The 20,423-nt window shown below is 42.9% G+C and overlaps 1 protein-coding gene across 1 annotated transcript in view; it reads right to left on the bottom strand.

Moving 5' to 3' along the window:
* LOC122935284 (trichohyalin-like) overlaps positions 1 to 20,423 on the bottom strand; it is a 154,391-nt gene that overhangs the window by 22,771 nt on the left and 111,197 nt on the right. Inside the window, exon 8 of the mRNA XM_044291047.1 lies at positions 19,334 to 19,415. Within this exon, the coding sequence (XP_044146982.1) occupies positions 19,334 to 19,415 (82 nt within the window). The remainder of the gene's footprint in view (positions 1 to 19,333; positions 19,416 to 20,423) is intronic.

Below are 20,423 nucleotides of genomic sequence, written 5' to 3'. Positions count from 1 at the left end.
TAAGGGTCCATTCACACATCCGTGTGTGTTTTGCGGATCCACAAAACACGGACACCGACACCGCACATCGCCGGCACTTAATAGGAATAGGAATTGGGTACCCGGAAGTGCGGGTCCACATTTCCGGATCCGGGCAGAACATTGTGCGACCCCATAGAAATGAATGGGTCCACAATTCCTTTCCGCAAAATGCGGAACGGAATTGCGGACGTGTGAATGGAGCCTAACACTGACCTCCATAGCGGACAATCCCCTTAACTGGGACCTCCACAGCAGCCTGCCCCTAGGGTGGCCAGAGATCCATATTTAGGCCGGACAGTCCAGCTTTCAGACTCCCTGTCCTCCGTCCGGTGCAGGGCCTGGACGGACACAAGGATGTCCTTTTGAACAGCTCACTCTCAGTCAGCAAAACTGTGATGTCTGAGTGTGAGCTGCAGGGAGAAAGTCACTGTCCCTACCACCTCTGCAGCTGACAGAAGATTATTTTTAACTTGATTTTTTTTCAATCCCTTTCGGCTGAGGAGTGGGAAGGAGCGTGGCCTAACTAGATTGGGGCTTGGCTTAGTGGGACCTAGAAGTAGATTTTCAACTTCATTTTTTTAATCTCTGTCAGCTGAGGAGTGGGAGGGGCATGGCCTAACCAGATCTGGGGCGTGTCCTTTTGAACAACTCACGCTAAGGCCTCATGCACACGACCGTTGTGTGCACCTGTGGCCGTTGTCCCGTTTAACGTGTTTTTCTGCGGTCCCATTGACTTTCAATGGGTCCGTGGAAAAATCGGAAACTGCACCGTTTGGCAGCCGCGTCCGTGATCCGTGTTTCCTGGCCATGAAAAAAATATGACCTGTCCTATTTTTTTCACGGCCAACGGTTAACGGACCCATTCAAGTCAATGGGTTCGTGAAAATCACGGATGCACACAAGATTGTCATCCGTGATCCGTGTCGGTTTTTTACTATCATTTCAATGGCAAACTTGACTTCGATTTTTTTTTCATTTTTCATGTCCGTGGATCCTCCAAAAATCACGGCAGACCCACGGAAGAAAAAACGGGCACGGATCACGGTACAACGGAACTACGTTTTGCGGGACGTTAAAAAATACTGTCGTGTGCAGGAGGCCTATGACAGCAGCACTGTGCTGAGTGTGAGCTGTAGGGAGAAAGTCACCCTCCCTCCCACCCCTGCAGCTGGCAGAAATGGATTTTTACCTTCATATTTTTCAATCCCTGTCGGCTGATGAGTGGGAAGGGCGTGGCCTATTCTGATCATGGGCGTGGACTAGCAGGGGGGTTTTAAGTTCGTGGACACATGAGGGTGGACACATTGTGGCAGGGGGCGTGTCTGGGCTCCTTACTGGCTCATTTGCATACCAAATAAACTGGATTTTCAGAGGATAAAAAACATCTATTGCTGGAACAAAGGCACATCTTGCAATAAGGTACAAAGTTCTATTAGTCCATGACTTTACTTCAATAGCTATTATCCTGGTGACAGATTTCCTTTAAAGCTCTCCTACAGCAGTGAAGAAAAATGGCTGGGTTGTTATGGAAACCTGGAGTAAAACTGTGTCTGTGGAGGCTAACGGCCTGCGAGCTTCTATTGGCTGATAAGGGTCATGTGAACAAGCTTCTATTGGCTAATGCATTTTTTGGGATTATCTCCGGAACGGTAGGTCCTTGAGAGCGTAGACCCGGTCTAAAACCTTTACAGACACCTGATGTACCTGTGTGCCAAATTCCGGGATTGTAAATGGGACAGTGCGGATTCCTTTAGCCGACTTACATACATACATACATACACACACACAGGCACCTTTCACACGGGCGCCACAGATTTTGTCCGGATGCATTGTGGAAAACCTGCGCGAATGCGCACGCAATTTCAGTCAGTTTTATCTGCGATTGCGTTGCTCAGTTTTTTTCGCGCGCGTGCAAAGTGTTTTAATGCGTTTTGCACGGGCATGATTAAAATATTATTGTGATACCCAGACCCGAACCCGGACTTGGGTTTGGGAATCGGGGTTCTGTAGATTTTATTATTTTCCATTATAACATGGTTATAATGGAAAATAATAGTATTTTGCATTAAAGAATGCTAAGTAACATGTCCATTAAAGAGGACCTTTCATCAGTTTAGCCCTAGTCTAATTATGGTCTTACCTTAGCTCAAAAGAGAAAGGGCATCAGTGGGGGTAAGACCATAATTAGACTAGGGCTAAACTGATGAAAGGTCCTCTTTACGGGTTAAATAATAAAAAAAATACTTACCTCATCCACTTGATCGCGCAGCCGTTATAGTCTTCTTTCTTCTTGCATGACCTGCGCTGACGTTATCGCGCTGACGACGTATTGAGCGCGATGACGTCAGTGCAGGTCCTGCAAGAAGAAAGAAGACTATAACGGCTACGCGATCAAGTGGAAGAGGTAATTTGTTTATAATTTTTTAACCCTTAATGGACATTTTACTTAACTGTTATAATGGAAAAAAATACAGTAAATGGACTTTAATGGGGTCCCGGGGCTCATCTCATCATCTCCTTAGCAAACATCCGTGAAAATCACATTGCATCCGCACTTGCTTGCAGATGCAATGCGATTATCACATAGCCCTATTCACTTCTAAGGGGCCTGCGTTGCGTGAAAAACTCTGAATATAGAACATGCTGCGATTTTCATGCAACGCACAAGTGATGCGTGAAAAACATCGCTCATGTACACAGCACCCGCGTAGAAAACTCGCCCTTGTGAAAGAAGCCATACACTCAGCTTTATAAATTAGATTTGCATACAGAGGAATGCTGGCGTAACAAAGGTCACGTTATCCCTGCTTACTCAAGGACAAAGGCAAAAAAGAGGCTAGTAAAAGTAATAAAACAGAAAGAAAAATGGGCAGCACAGTGGCCCAGTGGTTAGCACTGGTGCCTTGCAGCGCTGGGGTCCTAGGTTCAAACCCGACCAAGGACAATATCTGCATGGAGTTTGTATGTTCTCCCTGTATTTGTGTGGGTTTCCCCCACACACCAAAGACATACTGATAGGGACCTTAGATGGTGAGCCCCATTGGGGACAGTGTGATGCTAATGTCTGTAAAATGCTGCGGAATAAAGTAGTGCCACATAAATGGGTAAAAAAAAAATAACTATGAAAAAAATTCTACCACCACCTCAACCCTGCTCACAACATCAGGGTGAATTTTACATGCACACATATAAGAATTCATCTCTATCACAGAATACTTTAAATCCATATAAGTTATTACCGGTCACTGTCTCTCTAGCATCACCAATATGTGCTGTTAGGGCTCATGCACATAGCCACAGCCTGTTTTGTGTTCTGCAAACCATGGATACTGGCCAAGAACCTGCAGACATTTTTTTTTCACTCCTTCAGAAATGTCCTATCCTTGTCTTCAAAACGGACAAGAATAGGACATGTTCTTTTTATTATTATTTTTTTTTGGGGGGGGGGCGGAATGGACATACGGATGTGGGCAGTAACGGAGTGCTGTCCACATCTTTTCGGCCCCATTGAAGTGAACCGGTCCGCATCCGATCTGCAAAAAAATGCTGATTGGATGACGACAAAAAACAGCCCTTACACAGGAGAGTGGGTGGATTATTTTGTGACATATATCGAGCTGGTTAAACTAATTTTGTTAAATTACAATAAGCAAAAAAAAAAAGAAAGAATGCTACAATTTGTGGTTTCTCATTTTCCGCCAACAACATAAAAAGTGAAAAGATATTGGTTCTATCTTATTACCACATTAAAACCTGATCTGTGCCCCACAGAAAAGAGATATTTGGCCAAGGTATAAAATAAAAAAATATTCACTCTTAGAAGCTGTATCTGGAGCGGTAGCCAGGAGATATCAGTCATGGCCACAGTGCAGGCCTTTTGTGGGTTTACATACTATGCGTATGCAATCCAATCTACTCGCTCAGCTCAGCCAACCGTGATTTTCAATAGGGAGATGGGACCAAAGTACCAAAGTATTGAAATCACAGTTAAAATGAACATGCAACACATTTCAGAGATGGCAAATGCTTTGCATAATTATTTTGATTGTGACTGTACAATACATTTTATTTAGTTATTCAAGCAGCACCCCATACCTTGCTTTTTATATGTATTTCCTACATAAGAGGAGACTTGGAAGGCCTCCATATACATCCCACTGCTGCCACCACTGTAACAGATCTCCTGGCACCCCGACTGGGTACCTCCATTGATGGATGCTCCTAGTGCTTCCCGAGTACTCCAAACACTCCTCTTGACACTGTAAGCACTGCCGACCCCACGAACTGCCACAGCTTGGTTGGGATCTCGCCGTCTTCTACCCACCCTGGACATACAACAAGGCTTCCAGGTTACAGTGGGTGAACCTCTCTTCCTTCAAAGAGCAATGCAGGAACAAGCTCTTAAAAGAGCTCAGGGATTATAGCCAGGGGAGTATACAGAGTATAGCATTCCCCAGTGTAGTTGCAGCCTTTTCCCCACACACAAGATGATACTCTATGTTGAGGGTGAAACAACTGAGCAAAAATATAAACTCAATACTTTCGTTTTGCTCCCATTTTGCATGAGCTAAACTCAAAGATCTGAAACTTTTTTTACATACACAAAAGACCCATTACTCTCAAATATTGTTCACAAATCTGTCTAAATCTGTGTTAGTGAGCACTTCTCCTTTGCCGAGATAATCCATCCCACCTCACAGGTGTGGCATATCAATGTGCTAATTAGACAGCATGAATATTGCACTGGTGTGCCTTAGATTGCCCACAATAAAAGCCACTCTGAAATGTGCAGTTTGATCACACAGCACAATGCCACAGATGTCGCAACGTTTGAGGGAACGTGCAATTGGCATGCTGACTGCAGGGATGTCTACCAGAGCTGTTGCCCATGAAATGAATGATCATTTCTCTACCATAAGCCATCTCCAAAGGCATTTCAGAGAATTTGGCAGTACATCCAACCGGGCTCACAACTGTAGACCATGTGTAACCACACCAGCCCAGGACCTCCACATCCAGCATGTTCACCTCCATGATCGTATGAGACCAGCCACCTGGACAGCTGCAGCAACAATAGGTTTGCATTACCAAAGAATTTCTGCACAAACTGTCAGAAACCGTCTCAGGGAAGCTCATCTGCATGCTCGTTGTTCTCATTGGGGTCTGGACCTGACTGCAGTTCGTCGTCGTAACCGACTTGAGTGGGCAAATGCTCACATTTGATGGCGTCTGGCACGTTGGAGAGGTGTTCTGTTCACGGATGAGTCCCGGGTTTTCACTGTTCAGGGCAGATGGTAGACAGTGTATGTGGCATTGTGTGGGTGAGCAGTTTGCTGACATCAATGTTGTGGATCTTGTGGCCCATGGTGGCAGTGGGATTATGGTATGGGCAGGCGTATATTATGGACAACGATCACAGGTGCATTTTATTGATGGCATTTTGCTCATGCTCTGGTTTGGTGTATATGACAGCGTGCTCCAGTTCCTGCCAATATTCTGCAACTTCGCACATCTATTGAAGAGGACTGGACCAACATTCCACTGGCCACAATCAACATCCTGGTCAACTCTATGTGGTGGCGATGTGTTGCACTGCGTGAGGCAAATGCTGGCCACACCAGATACTGACTGGTTTTCTGACCCCTCCCCCAGTAAGGCAAAACTGTGCACATTTCAGAGTGCCCTTTTATTGTGGGCAGTCTAAGGCACACCTGTGTAATATTCATGCTGTCTAATCAGCACCTTGATATGCCACACCTGTGAGGTGGGATGGATTATCTCGGCAAAGGAGAAGAGCTCACTAACACAGATTTAGACAGATTTGTGAACAATATTTGAGAGTAATGGGTCTTTTGTGTATGTAGAAAATGTTTCAGATCTTTGAGTGCAGCTCATGCAAAATGGGAGCAAAATTGAAAGTGTTATGTTTATATTTTTGTTCAGTGTATGTTTAGTTAGCCAGTCCAACCAAATTCAACGGGTTCAGGTGAATGGCTATAAAGTCTTAGCACAAGACCCCGAGAGGCTTAAATGGTCATACATTTTTACCAGGTCTACCACTGACTCAGATTAAGGGGATTATCCCATGACAATAACTTATCCCTTAGGCCTCTTGCATACTAACATATTTTCATTCCGTTTTTTTTTTTTGGGACCGTATAAAAATAGAACATGTCCTATTATTGTCTGCATTACAGACACGAATAGTACTGTTCTATTAGGGGCCAGCTGTTCCTTTCCAGAAAATACGGAGTGCACACAGAGGTCATCAGTATTTTTTGCGGATCCGTTTTTTGCGGACCGCAAAATACATATGGTCGTGTGCAAGAGGCCCCGCAATGCACGGGCACCGTACGTGGGGCAGCCGCATGCAGATCACGGACCCATTCACTTAAATGGGATCCGCGATCCGTCCGCTCTGCAAAAAGATAGAACAAGTTCTATATTTTTGCGCAACGGAAGCACAGAATGTCTGTGAAGGTTCTCATTTATAAAGGTCATGGTATATATCTGTAAAGAATGAATCAAGGCAACTGGACGTACTGTAGATTTCTTGAAAACGTTTCACTCGTTCTTCCAACAAGCTTTCTCAATTGTACAAAAATTCTGGGAATAAATATTTAACTGAATCCACATCTGGTAATTATACCCAGCATTGGGTCAAAGGTGTTGATTCCATTATCCTAATTGGAGTCAGTAGGTGATAAAGACTTCCCAGAAAAAGGTGTCAAGACAGCATTGTATGTGGCAGACAATAGATGTCTAACCCCCCCACCTCTATTCAAGCTTGGCTTCTCCATTTTTACGTAGATGGCCTCCTTCACGCCTCGTTTGTACCAATCGGCCTCCTTATCCAAAACACGTACTTGACTGTCTTCAAAAGGTGAGACCTGTTCCTTTTAGATGTAAGTACACGGCTGAATCTTGACCAGAGGTTTTGGCTCTTCTATGCTGAGCCATACGCTGATGTAGTTGTTGTTTTGTTGCTGCGCCCCCACTCCCTCTACTGTATTTAACTCATTGGTGGCACAGTGTGCGGCCCCCCTCCCTCCCTCTATTGTATTTAACTCATTGGTGGCACAGTGTGCGGCCCCCCCTCCCTCTATTGTATTTAACTCATTGGTGGCACAGTGTGCGGCCTCCCCCCCGATCATTGGTGGCAGCGGAGTAGCATCATACTTACCTGCTGGCTGCTGCACTGTTTGTGACCAGCCGGGAGCTCCTCCTACTGGTAAGTGACAGATCATTAAGCAATGTGCCGCACAGACATGTCACTTACCAGTAGGAAGAGCTCCCGGCCGGTCACAGACATCGCAGCAGCCAGCAGGTAAGTATGATGCTTCTAATATTGCTAAGTAACCATGGCAACCAGGACTGCAGTAGCGTCCTGGTTGCCATGGTTACCGATCGGAGCCCCAGCGATTAAACTGGGACTCCGATCGAAACTCTCCGCTGTCACCAATGATGGGGGGGGAGGCCGCACACTGTGCCACCAATGAGTTAAATACAATAGAGGGAGGGAGGGGGGGACAGCACACTGTGCCACCAATGAGTTAAATACAATAGAGGGAGGGAGGGGGAGCGCACACTGTGCCACCAATGAGTTAAATACAATAGAGGGAGGGGGGCCGCACTGGCCACTAATGATATTTAAACTGGGGAGGGAGGGGGTCTGCCCCCTGCTGCCTGGCAGCCCCTGATCTCTTACAGGGGGATATGATACGTACAATTAACCCCTTCAGGTGCGGCACCTTAGGGGTTAATTGTGCGTACCATAGCCCCCTGTAAGAGATCGGGTGCTGCCAGGCAGCAGAGGGCAGTCAGGTACACAGTTTGTAGTATATTCTAACTAGAAGCGTCCCCATCACCATGGGAACGCCTCTGTGTTAGAATATACTGTCGGATATGAGTTTTTTGACAATGTAACTCAAATCCGATGGTATATTCTAACATAGAGGCGTTCCCATGGTGATGGGGACGCTTCAAGTTAAAATATACCATCGGATTGGAGAAAACTCCGATCCGATGGTATAAAAGGGACTTCTGACTTTACATTGAAAGTCAATGGGGACGGATCAGTTTGCAATTGCACCATATTGTGTCAACGTCAAACAGATCCGTCCCCATTGACTTGCATTGTAATTCAGGACGGATCCGTTTGGCTCCGTGGATCCTTCAAATATCAAGGAAGACCCACGGACGAAAAAACGGTCACGGATCACGGACCAACGGAACCCCGTTTTGCGGACCGTGAAAAAATACTGTCGTGTGCATGAGGCCTAAGGTAAACAAAAGCTACTACAAAAAAACAACTACAACTTATGTTTGTCCTATATTTAATATTTTCCATAGATTACAATGTAACACATGGGGCTGGAGCTTTTTAGCTTACAAAATGCAGCAAAAAACACTAAAATGTATAAAAAATATAAATGTGTGACACCAACCTAATAGTGTTTCGGTGCCATTTTGGGGATTTTTATTGAAAACACAACAAGCGTTTTGCCCCAAACTTCTTTATAGAACTTGAAAAACATCACTAAAATCTCTTGTAAAAAAATACAAATTTATGAAAAATGCTATAAGACTACACGCACGGTGCGTATTATGCACAGATTTTCCATGCAGAAAATCTGCAGCGTCGTACAGTACTGGCGAGGTAGATGAGATCATCAAAATCTCATCTAGGTGGTGCAAAAATTTTCCATGCAACGACTGATCTGTGGTGTGGATTTTAAGATCCGCGGCATATAAACTGTTTGTGCCTATTTTCAATGCAGATTTCACTTTTTGGGGCAAATCCACATGAAAATAAAAATAAAATCTTCAAGTGACACATGCACATTTTGGTGCGGAAACGCAGTAAAATCCACATGGAAATTTGCATACTCTACACTGCTGTGTGCATGTAGCCACTTCACACATAGTTTTGTATTTCTTATTTTGCACTTTTGAGATTTTAGTCACATTTTCTGCATTTGCGTTTTTATAGCTTTTTTTGCTGGAAAAACACCAGCTCCAGACATTAGCATGTTAGCTGAAGGTCTATAGGAAAGATAATGCTCCTGGTGCTCTTATGTCATAGGAGAATTTTTTTTATCTTTCTGGCTTCTTTTCAAAAACGTATTTTTTAAGCTGTTTTCCAAACACCTTCTCTATAGGGGAAATAAGACACACTAGGGGTAATTTACTATGGCTCTATGCCGGTTTTTCAACATAAAGTAAAAAAAAAAAAGTGTGACTATTTAGGCCTCATGCAAACGACTATGTATTTTGCGGTTCGCAATAAACGGATCTGCAAAGAACTACGGATGACGTCCGTGTGCATTCCGTATTTTGCAGAATGGAACAGCTGGCCCCTAATAGAACAGTCCTCCTATCCTTGTCTGTAATGCGGACAATAATAGTACATGTTCTATTTTTTTGTGGAACGGAAATACGAACATCCGGAAACGGAATGCACACGGAATACCTTCCGTTTAATTTTGTGGACCTATTGAAATGAATGGTTCCGTATATGGTCCGCAAAAAAAAACTTTACGGACACAGAAAGAAAATACATTAGTGTGCATGAGCCCTTAGGCTCTGCTGACACTTTCTAAAAAAAAAAAATTGGTGGGGCATGGGCAGGATGAGGCGGACCATAGATGGGATCTCTGTGGTGCAACTTATTTAACAACATACATGGTCGAAAACTGGTGCAGATTACACCAGAAATCTACTCCAACACCTGGCTGGAGTAGAATTAATTTCTGGTGCACAGAGAGCAGAAAGATGCAATAAGTTTAAGTATGCAACACTTAACAAATTGGTTGGATCTTCCACTAGAGTTTTTTTTTAACCAAGACTGGCGTGTGAAATGCAGGTCATTAGTAAATGATCCCCATTGTGTGCAAAAGATGGCAGAAAAAAATGACACAAAACAAACAAGTGGCCAAAAAAATAAAAATAAATGCCTGCTGTTATTCAGGAGTTTACTGGTACAACAAAACAAAATTTATGTGTATAAGGAACTTAAACCCATTTTTACAAGCATTTACAAATGCTGGAAAAAAAATTGTGTACATTAAGGAGTACTAAAAATAATTTAAACTCAATATCAAAATTTAAGACCAGTTAACAAGCCAAGAAAGCCCTGGAAGAAATATAAGTAATGTTCAATTATTCATTCTTCCCCGTGGAACAAATTCATCTTTCTGTACATTCTGTTCATTTTGGTTCCACCAGGAGACCTGTAAGGGTTAAACAGCTGATGTACCTGGAACAAAGAACTAACAAATACTGGTTTTAATCACGTGTAGACCAGGAAAGGAAGGACAGCACACGTGGGACGAGGCATGCCAACAACTTCATGGCAGAGGCCTCCTGTAAAGCAAGATACTCTGCTATCTGCTGTCAGTTGCCATGGTGAGGTCCATATATTTATACTAACAGCTTCTGCTGAGCCGATAGAGCACGGTTTGGGGGCTGCAGAACAATATAACCAGAATATAAATTTATTTCTCTAGGCACTTCTCATAATACTATATTATGGCTGAGTTGTAGCATTCACCTTAATGAGGCTTCGATGCTGTACTCATCGAGCAGATGAGAACCATTACAGAATATGACTTTATTTCCCCCATCTTGAAATATTTATGTAAAAGGTTTTAGTGGTAGAAGAAAAAGCAATGCATTTCCGCAAATTTCTGCTTATGATCATATAATAACTAAATGTATGAACAGTCCAACGCAGGTTAATGGTGCTTCTCAAAGCTCTATATATGAACTCATATTCTAATCTACAAATATATCAAGAACATTTGTAGACATAATTAAATATAAGAACCTTATGTGTCATCTCTGGTGAACTGTTAAAAGTCTTGTTTAGCCATTTCTTAGTTTTAAAAAGCTAGGCGACAATCAATATGGCTGGTTGTCACCCAACTTCTTCAGGCTATGTGCTGAATGTTGACTACACTTTTTGGTACAGTTGAAAGAAGTTTTGGCAAACTGATTCTAACAGCCATTTGCAGTTGGGAGTATCATTGAGACCTGGTATCGGTCACAAAGTTTTTTTTTATATATATATATATATATATATTATTGAGACCCCCTTATTTTGATGGTGAATATGTTAAGGAAATGTAGTCAATAAACTATAGGTATTTACAAGATGCTCTTTCTGTAAGGAAATACTATGATCACTGTCCAGAACCACAGTTAGCAAATTCAGAAACTGCTACCTCTTTTTAACCACTTCAGTTGGCTACCACTATGTTCTTCACTAGAGCCCATCATAAGGCCAGTTGCACTTGGCTACAAAACTAGTGCAAGCTCACTGTAAGCAGGCCTAGTATGAATGGGGATTGCAAAGAGTAGTGGACAAGCAGAGTCAAAAGCAGTAGAGAAACATAATGCCAAAAACAGTGGACAATGGGTTAATCCAGAAACAAGCCTGTCAGAATACCAGGAAAACAAGTAGGAGCCACATAATCCAGAAAACAAGCCACCATCAGATTACCAGAAGTTCAAATGCAATAATAGTGAGTAGCACAAAACACATGAGCCAGGATATCCAAAATTACAGGCAAGTAGCAGCTGCAGACTTAAATTCCCCGCCTAGCTTTGGGGCTGGATGCTGAGCCAGGAATCTGATTCGCTCAACTTCCAGCCTCACTGAAAAGTTGACCAGGCAGGGTTTGACTGGTAAACATGGCAACCATTTGTCATGGTGGGGAGTGGGGAAAACCACCCACCGTACAATGTTGGAGAATAGAGTAGCAGCTAGGCCAGGGAAAAGGCAGCTGGTAAAAAACTAAGCATCCCTAAATCCTATCCCTGACCTCCTGACTGTATGAGCCACCCTCAATAGTAGCTCAAACCTGGGACCTACTGACCCTAACTGTCCCTGCAATATGGCATCAGAAGGTGGAGACAACTGATTCCTCCACCACAACACAGAGTCTCCAACAGGCCTTGCAACAAAGGGGAAGAAATCAGCCAGCAGTGGACGACAAGACAGGTAAGTGTCCAGAGGCAAAATACCACTGCCAACAGGACCAACATGGACACCTACCTGACAAAACTGCAACAGGAACTTGAGCCGTCCACGCCGCTACCACTGGATCCTGGAAATGCGCATAGGCCCAATCACACACACCAGGCAGGACCCAGCACAAACACCGACCACAGAATCCAGTAGAAACAACCTGGACCACCATGAGGCATGAACCATGGTGGCACCAGGCCAAGCTTCTTGTAGTTCCCCCTCCGGGGATCTCCAGGGACCCCCTTCCGGAGGAAATGACATACAAAGGATATGTCTGGCATCCATACTGAACTGAAACACCAAATAGGCCAGACATGAAACACTAAATCAGACATAACAACAACCCCAAACATAAACCCACACCAAACATACAACAAGTGAGGTAGGGTAACAGCAAGAGACACAAAGGGGTGACATCAAGTGACATTGATGTCCCATAAGGTGGCCCTCAAGGACTGGGCAGATGGAAAAGCACCAGCTCCTCAAGACACTGAAGACAATCTGACCTCAGGCTCACAACTCAGAACAATAAGAACCAAGAGGCCACACCCAGCTCCACCTTGCACACACACATTAACCCCATACACACCAGAAAAGAAAAAAGAAACAGCCTCAAAGGGGAAGTGCACACGCATGCATAACAAACAACACATTGCCACCATCAACCATCATGTGTGGCGAAAGTGTCATGGCAAACTACCAACAAGCCGTGACACCATCCCAGCACAGCTATTCAAAGTACAACGGAACTAGATTCTGGTGCTGATTAACATTGTAAGGGCTCGTTCACACAAACGTTTTTTGCGTTCCATACACAGGCTGTTTTTTGCGTTCCGTATACGGTCCATATACGGAACCATTCATTTCAATGGTTCCGCAAAAAAATGGAATGTACTCCATATGCATTCTGTTTCCATATTTCCATTTTTCTGTTCCGTTGAAAGATAGAACATGTCCTATTATTGCCCGTAAACCAGGTTCCGTGGCTCTATTCAAGTCAATGGGTCCGCAAAAAAAAACAGAACACATACGGAATGTATTCCATATGTCTTCCGTATCCATTCAGTTTTTGCAGAACCATCTATTGAAAATTTTGTGCCCAGCCCAATTTTTTCTATGTAATTACTGTATACTGTATATGCCATACGGAAAAACGTACCGTAACAACGGATCTCGAAAAAACAGCCCGCAAAACACTGAAAAAGACATACGGTCGTGTGACCGAGCCCTAACACTTAAACGTACCAAATAGGAAACGTGGATCTTTTTGCTCCACATCTACTTTCTATGATCCTTGTATGGTCTTTGAAAGGGATCACTGCATTCATTCCAACAACACATCAGTGGCATACCAACAGTGGTTGCAGTTGCTCCCTGTGTGCCCCATTGCCACACACTGAATCTCTACCTTATGACTGGGCAGAGTGCTCCTGAACTCATGTATATGATTAGTGAATGGAGGAAACAGAAAGTTACAGCCAGGGTAACGCTGTAGACTAGAGAGGTGAGTAACTACAGTACACCAGGTATGTTACATTAACCCTTTCACTGCTCTCCTGCAGGGCTCATAACATTAACACTCTAACTAGCTTAGACTAAAAGAGATACCGACACTAACACCTTCACTGCCCAAGACCACCAGGGATTCTGACATTAGCCACTTCATTGCTCTAGACCGCCAGAAATATTAACTTTAAACCTTTCACTGCACTAGTCCTGGATACTGTGTACTACTGTTTTCCTGGATGCTATGGAACCCATTTATATCTGGCTGCTTTATAGTTAGTGTTATATGTTAGTATTTATTTAACCCCTTCAGCCACTGTGACGTACCAGTACGTCACAGTGGCTGAGTGAATTTATGGAGCAGGCTACTGCAGTGAGCCCACTCCATAAGTTGCTGGTGTCGGCTGTATCATATAAACCCCGCCATTTAAGGCCTCATGCACACGACCGTTGTGTGCATCCGTGGCCGTTGTACCGTTTTCCGTTTTTTTTCGCGGACCCATTGACTTTCAATGGGTCCGTGGAAAAATCGGAAAATTCACAGTTTGGCAGCCGCATCCGTGATCCGTTTTTCCTGGCCGTGAAAAAAATAAGACCTGTCCTATTTTTTTCACGGCCAACGGTTCACGGACCCATTCAAGTCAATGGGTCCGTGAAAAAACACGGATGCACACAAGATTGTCATCCGCGTCCGTGATCCGTGTCCGTGATCCGTGTCTGTTTTTTCCTATCATTTCAATGGCAAACTTGACTTAGATTTTTTTTGCATTTTTCATGTCCGTGGATCCTCCAAAAAACAAGGAAGACCCACGGACGAAAAAACGGTCACGGATCACGGACCTACGGACCCTGTTTTTGCGGACCGTGAAAAAATACTGTCGTGTGCATGAGGCCTAACCCTTCAGATGTCAAGTTCAACAGCAATCACGGCATCTGTAAAGTAAGGCTACGTCTACACGACGACATTTGTCGCGCGACATTTTGTTGCACTAATGTCGCGCGACAATTTTTATAATGGCAGTCTATGGTGTCGCACTGCAACATGCAACATGCTGCGACTGCGATGCAACAGTCGCAGAAAATCCATTTGAGACTGTTGCATCGCAGTCGCAGCATGTCGCATGTTGCAGTGCGACACCATAGACTGCCATTATAAAAATTGTTGCGCGACATTGGTGCAACAAAATGTTGCGACTTATTGTCGCTGTGTAGACGTAGCCTAAAGCAGAGGGAATGCCGATCCCTCTGTCTTCTGATCGGAGGCCCCGTAGTGAAATTTTGGGCATTCAATCAGTTACTATGGTAGCCTGGGAAGCCTGGGAACTGCTGAGGCTTCCCAGGCCTGCCATTGTAACCTCGCTGCTAAGCTATGCACTAGACACAGCTTAGCAGGAAGCGCCTCTGAATTCCAATCACTAGTTTAAATCATCCCCCTTCCTCAATTTTACTTTTATCTAAAAATATATAAACAATAAAAAATAAACATGCTAGGTGTCGCCACACTGAAAATGCACTGAACCGTGTGCTGTCCGCATCAGTATGTCCGTTCTGTTGCTCCGCAAAAAAAATAGTGCATGTCCTATTTTTTTCTAGTTTGCGGACAAGGATAGGCATTATTACAATGGATCCGCAAAAAAATGGATGCCATATGGAACGTCATCTGTTTTTTGGGCGGATTCGCAATTTGCGGACCGCAGAACACATATGGTTGTGTGCATGTAGCCTAACAGTGATCAAAAAGTTGTATATACCACAAAAATGGTACTAATAAAAGCTACAGTTCATTCTGCAAAAAACAAGCTCTCATACAGCTCTGTGGATGGAAGTATAAAAAAGTATTTTTTTCAAAAGCAGTAAAACAAGTAGTAAAACAAAATATACAAGTTTGGTATTTCTGTAATCGTATTGAGCCGCAGAATAAGGATGTCATGTCAGTGTAGCATGAAAAAACTAAAAACCTTGGCGGAATTGTGAGATTTTTTCTGTTTCACCTCCCGATCCATCTGTCTTCTGATCGGAGGCCCCGCAGTGAAATTGTGGGTCTTCAATCAGTTACTATGGTAGCCTGGGAACTGCTGAGGCTTCCCAGGCCTGCTATTGTAACCTCACTGCTAAGGCTACTTTCACACTAGCGTTCGATCGGATCCGTTCTGAACGGATCCGATCATATTAATGCAGACGGAGGCTCCGTTCAGTACGGATCCGTCTGCATTAATAACTTAGAAAAAATTCTAAGTGTGAAAGTAGCCTGAGCGGATCCGTTCAGACTTTCAATGTAAAGTCAATGGGGGACGGATCCGCTTGAAGATTGAGCCATATGGTGACCTCTTCAAGCGGATCCGTTCCCATTGACTTACATTGTAAGTCTGAACGGATCCGCTCGCCTCCGCACGGCCAGGCGGACAGCTGAACGCTGCAAGCAGCGTTCAGCTGTCCGCCTGTCCGTGCAGAGGCGAGCGGAGCGGAGGCTGAACACCGCCAGACTGATGCAGTCTGAGCGGATCCGCTCCATTCAGACTGCATCAGGGCTGGACGGAGGCGGTCGGGTCCGCTCGTGAGCTCCTTCAAACGGAGCTCACGAATGGACCTATGAACGCTAGTGTGAAAGTAGCCTTAGCTATGCACTAGGCACAGCTTAGCAGGAAGCGCCTCTGAATTCCATTCACTAGTTTAAATCATCCCCCTTCCTCAATTTTCCTTTTATCTAAAAATATATAAACAATAAAAAATAAACATGCTAGGTGTCGCCACACTGAAAATTTCTGTATTAAAAAAATGTTTTTTCATTTCCTGCGCGGTGAATGCTGTAACAGAAAAAAAAAATTGTAACAGTGATCAAAAAGTTGTATATGCCACAAAAATGGTAACAATAAAAGTTAGTTGATTCTGCAAAAAACAAGCTCTCATACAGCTCTGTGGATGGAAGTATAAAAAAGTAATTTTTTCAAAAGTAGTAAAAAAAAAAACTATACAAGTTTGGTATTTCTGTAATCGTAGAATAAGGATCTCATGTCAGTGTAGCATGAAAAAACTAAAAACCTTGGCGGAATTGTGAGATTTTTTCAGTTTCACCTCCCATTTTCCAATAACATTCATGGTAAATTAAATGGGGCCATTAAAATACCCAACTTATCTCGCAAAAAATAAGTCCTCAGATGGCTATATGAATGGAAAATTTTAAAAGTTATGGCTACTGTAACGTGGGGAGGAGAAAACGAAAATGCAGAACTGAAAATGGAGCTGATACTCGAGGTTAAGTTGGTTCTGTATTGCCTGGCATAGAAAGAAAATTGTTCCTGTCCCTAACTGCCACAATCAGTGCCATTAAAAGCTTAGAGGGAACACCGACAGTTATTTAGTTAAAAGTTAGAGGTGAGTCGTGGGAGGCGACCGTGTAGGGAATTTTAAGGTGGGAAGGGGGCGAGCTGAAGTATTAAACCAGGGACCCTGAGCCTTTAGCTAAACCCTTGCCACTCATTACAACATTACATTAGGGAATGCAGTCAACCTAGACTGGTGGATACTTTTACTCCAAACACAACTTACTTTTTCTTCCTGTAACTGCAGACTTTGTCCTATGCTTTTAACTCAGTATCCCTAGATAACCTTAAGAAATTGGAGTCTATTTTTTTATCTTTTTTTTTTTGCTGTATGCTGTATGTTTTTCATCTCCTGCAATTTAGAAAGCCAATACATTCAAGAAATTACCAGTGACTTCCCTGTGTTGCCTCGGTGTTCTCCATCAAGTTAGTTATAACGCCTAGAGACCATATAAATACTCTTTCCCCACAATGTCCTGGCTTGTGTTCAGACCTCCCATTTTTTGTAAGAGATAAATTATATAAACAATCAAATTCCTCCAATCTAATATATGAACATCTATTCATTTAGATAATAGTTCTAATAACTAAATGTTAAACTATAATCAAAATAATCAATCATGAGACTATGTGATAATATTTTACGGATTCTTTATACAGGAAAGTTTATGACTGCTCGATTATCTAGAATATCTGGAATCCCGCTGTGACTGATTTTATTGCGATTTAGGGTATTTTCAGACCTCTGTTTAACTCATCCGGCAGAGAGCAGCGTGCCGGAGCTCACTGGATCCGGCCTAGCCAGATACTGCCGTTCTCTGCCGTACCCCACTGACTATAATCATTTAGTTGCCTGCAGGAACGACTGTTTCACTCGATTAACGAGCGTTTTGCGCGTTCATCGGGTGATCGGCTGCATCTTTAGACAGGCAGATAATGGGAAACGAGTAACTGTAGGAATGTTCATCCATGATAATCTGCCCGACAAGCAGGCTGTGTAAACCCGCTATTATAGTCAATGCGGTCCACTGGTGTATGGCAGTATCCGGGTAGGCCGGATCCGGTAGGTGGTATGTGTCTATGCAAACAGTTGGCTAGGGAGGTCATCCTAGAAATCTGTCACCACGATCATGGACTATTATGTGCAGTAATTCATGATTAGTACTGCACATAAAAAGTCCAGATGATTATTTTTTATTTTTCCTGCCAGCATTCAAAGAAGTCCGGACTGCAGTGCTATGCTAATATAATGGAGGGGAGTAGTGCGCATGAATGGCGGTCCTGACGAGGTATTTAATCCCTGACAGTAGGGGAATTTATAATAGGAGAAAAATAAAAAAATAATAAAAATAACTATCTGGACTCTTTATCTGGAGTACTACTCATGTGTTACTGCATATAAGAGTCCAAGATCCTGGTGACAGATTCCTTTTTAAAGACGCATAAAATAAATGTTCTTACTATTTGCTGTGATTGCCGAAACGAATGCAAGTCTTGTTAGCAATGATTTAGTATGAGGGCACAAATACTCTTAATCTGCAGGCAATCATTCAGCAATGCCCACGGACTCAGGGAATACAATCTGCTATATTAATGCGTAAGGTCTCGCTAGCATCCTGGGAAGTGAACTTAATGCGTTTCATTAAAAAGTTATCAGAATCCGGTGATTAAAGAATGTTCATGAGAGAATGTCATTTTATCAGCATTTCAAATGAGACGTTGCTATGCATTCAAAATATTTGCAGGTCGTCATGCATTCAATCTTCTGCTTATGGACTTGAAAGACAAGCCTACTGAGAAACGCACAAAGGAAACACTTTGCAAGCATCTTTGAAAAGCTCAGCATATTGCAAAAAGTCGATGGTCACACTAATATGTGATCCAAAGTTATTTCTGCTTCCAGTTTTCACATTCATTTGTAGCTAAAGTACGGTACATGCTGAAAATGAACAACAACGCATACTAAAGGAGTTGTCCAAGAGAATTAAAAGGGTATTTATTTTCTTATTTGTTTGTTTATATAATAGGAAATCATGCAATTTTATAATATCAATTATCCATTGCAATTTGGGGTCCGCAATACGGGCCTGGCCGGTACACGTTCGTGTGCATGAGCCCTTACTCATGAAATGTATTCTGTAAGCTTTATAATATATGGTTGGTGGCTCTTTAGTAGATCTAAATGAGGTTATGTCAGTAGCTTCCTATAACAAGACAAGGCTCTAGGCGGCCCCTACTGTGTAATCTGAAGAAAGGGTTAAGTGACAAAGTGAATCCGAAACATTCCCTAAGTAACGGTTGCGGACCTTTGTCAATGTCATCTGTTATTCCTTTCATAAGCAACGGATATCTGGGAGTCAGCTGCAACATATTATTAAGGGGGTCGTCCCTCTCCTGTCACTGGCAAATTGTCATATGATGTGTCTGTTTAGGAATAGAAAGCCAAGCCGCTTACATGGAAATATCCTGGTGGTGTTGCACTTCTTTAGTTACTTTATGGAAATCCGTTTTTACTGTTTCCAACTGTTGTTGTAAATCTGGAGAAAAGAAAACCGTTATAATTAATGGCTTGGATTCTATAATTACACAATCAGATTACAAACTGTTTTTACTTGAAGAAAAAAAAGAACAAAAACTGACTGTTTGCTCTGCTGTCTGAACAGTAGGCAGGAAGTGTCAATGGAGATAGCCAAGGGTTTATGCCAAAGTAAGCGGCACCTGTCGGGAGCCAAACTATTCTGCCTGGCATGTCTGGAGGTGAGCCTGATATCAGCTAGAGCTGCCAACCCTCTGTAACAAACTGAAGACCATGCTCCCCGCTGAATGCTTCATTTCCATGGAAATCTTTGTTATTTCACATTATGCCGTTCCTTCATGATTGCACAAAGACTGTTTATCACATCTGTTGACTTCTTAGGAAACCAGAGGTTTCTGGTAGGGAGTATATTACCCAAAATCCATATTTAAATTATAGTCTTTGTTCTGTTTCCTTATGGCCTTCATGCTACTTGTTTGGCTTTGTTTACCTCAGCGATGAGAATAACAGGAGTCATGCCAATTTGGGTTCTCTGGTCTCGTGCACCTGTCTGGTCTGCCTAAAGCATATCAAGGTATGCCTGGTGAAAGTCAGCACATTATAATCCAAATTCATTAAAAATATATAGACTGTATACAGTCAGGGCTGTTAAGTGTTGACACCCCTGAAATTGTTCCAGAAAATGAAGTATTTCTCCCAGAAAATTATTGCAATTACACATGTTTTCTTATACACACATTTATTTTATTATTATGTGTATTGGAAATTGTGTGTATTGGAAAACCACAAAAAACAAAAGGCAAATTGGACATAATTTCACACAAAAGTCCAAAAATGGGCCGGACAAAATTGTTGGTAACTTTTAAAAATTGTTGGTAAACAACTTTGTTTCAAGCATGTCTTGTGGCAAGTAACAGGTGTGGATAATATAAAAATTACACCTGAAACCAGATAAAAAGGGGAGAAGTGGACTTAATCTTTGCATTGTGTGTCTATGTATGCCACACTA

The sequence above is a fragment of the Bufo gargarizans genome, chromosome 4, assembly GCF_014858855.1.
Source record: "Bufo gargarizans isolate SCDJY-AF-19 chromosome 4, ASM1485885v1, whole genome shotgun sequence".
In the NCBI taxonomy this organism is placed as follows: domain Eukaryota; kingdom Metazoa; phylum Chordata; class Amphibia; order Anura; family Bufonidae; genus Bufo; species Bufo gargarizans.
The sequence above is the reverse complement of the archived record's forward strand: the minus strand, read 5'-3'. Positions and strand labels throughout refer to the sequence as shown.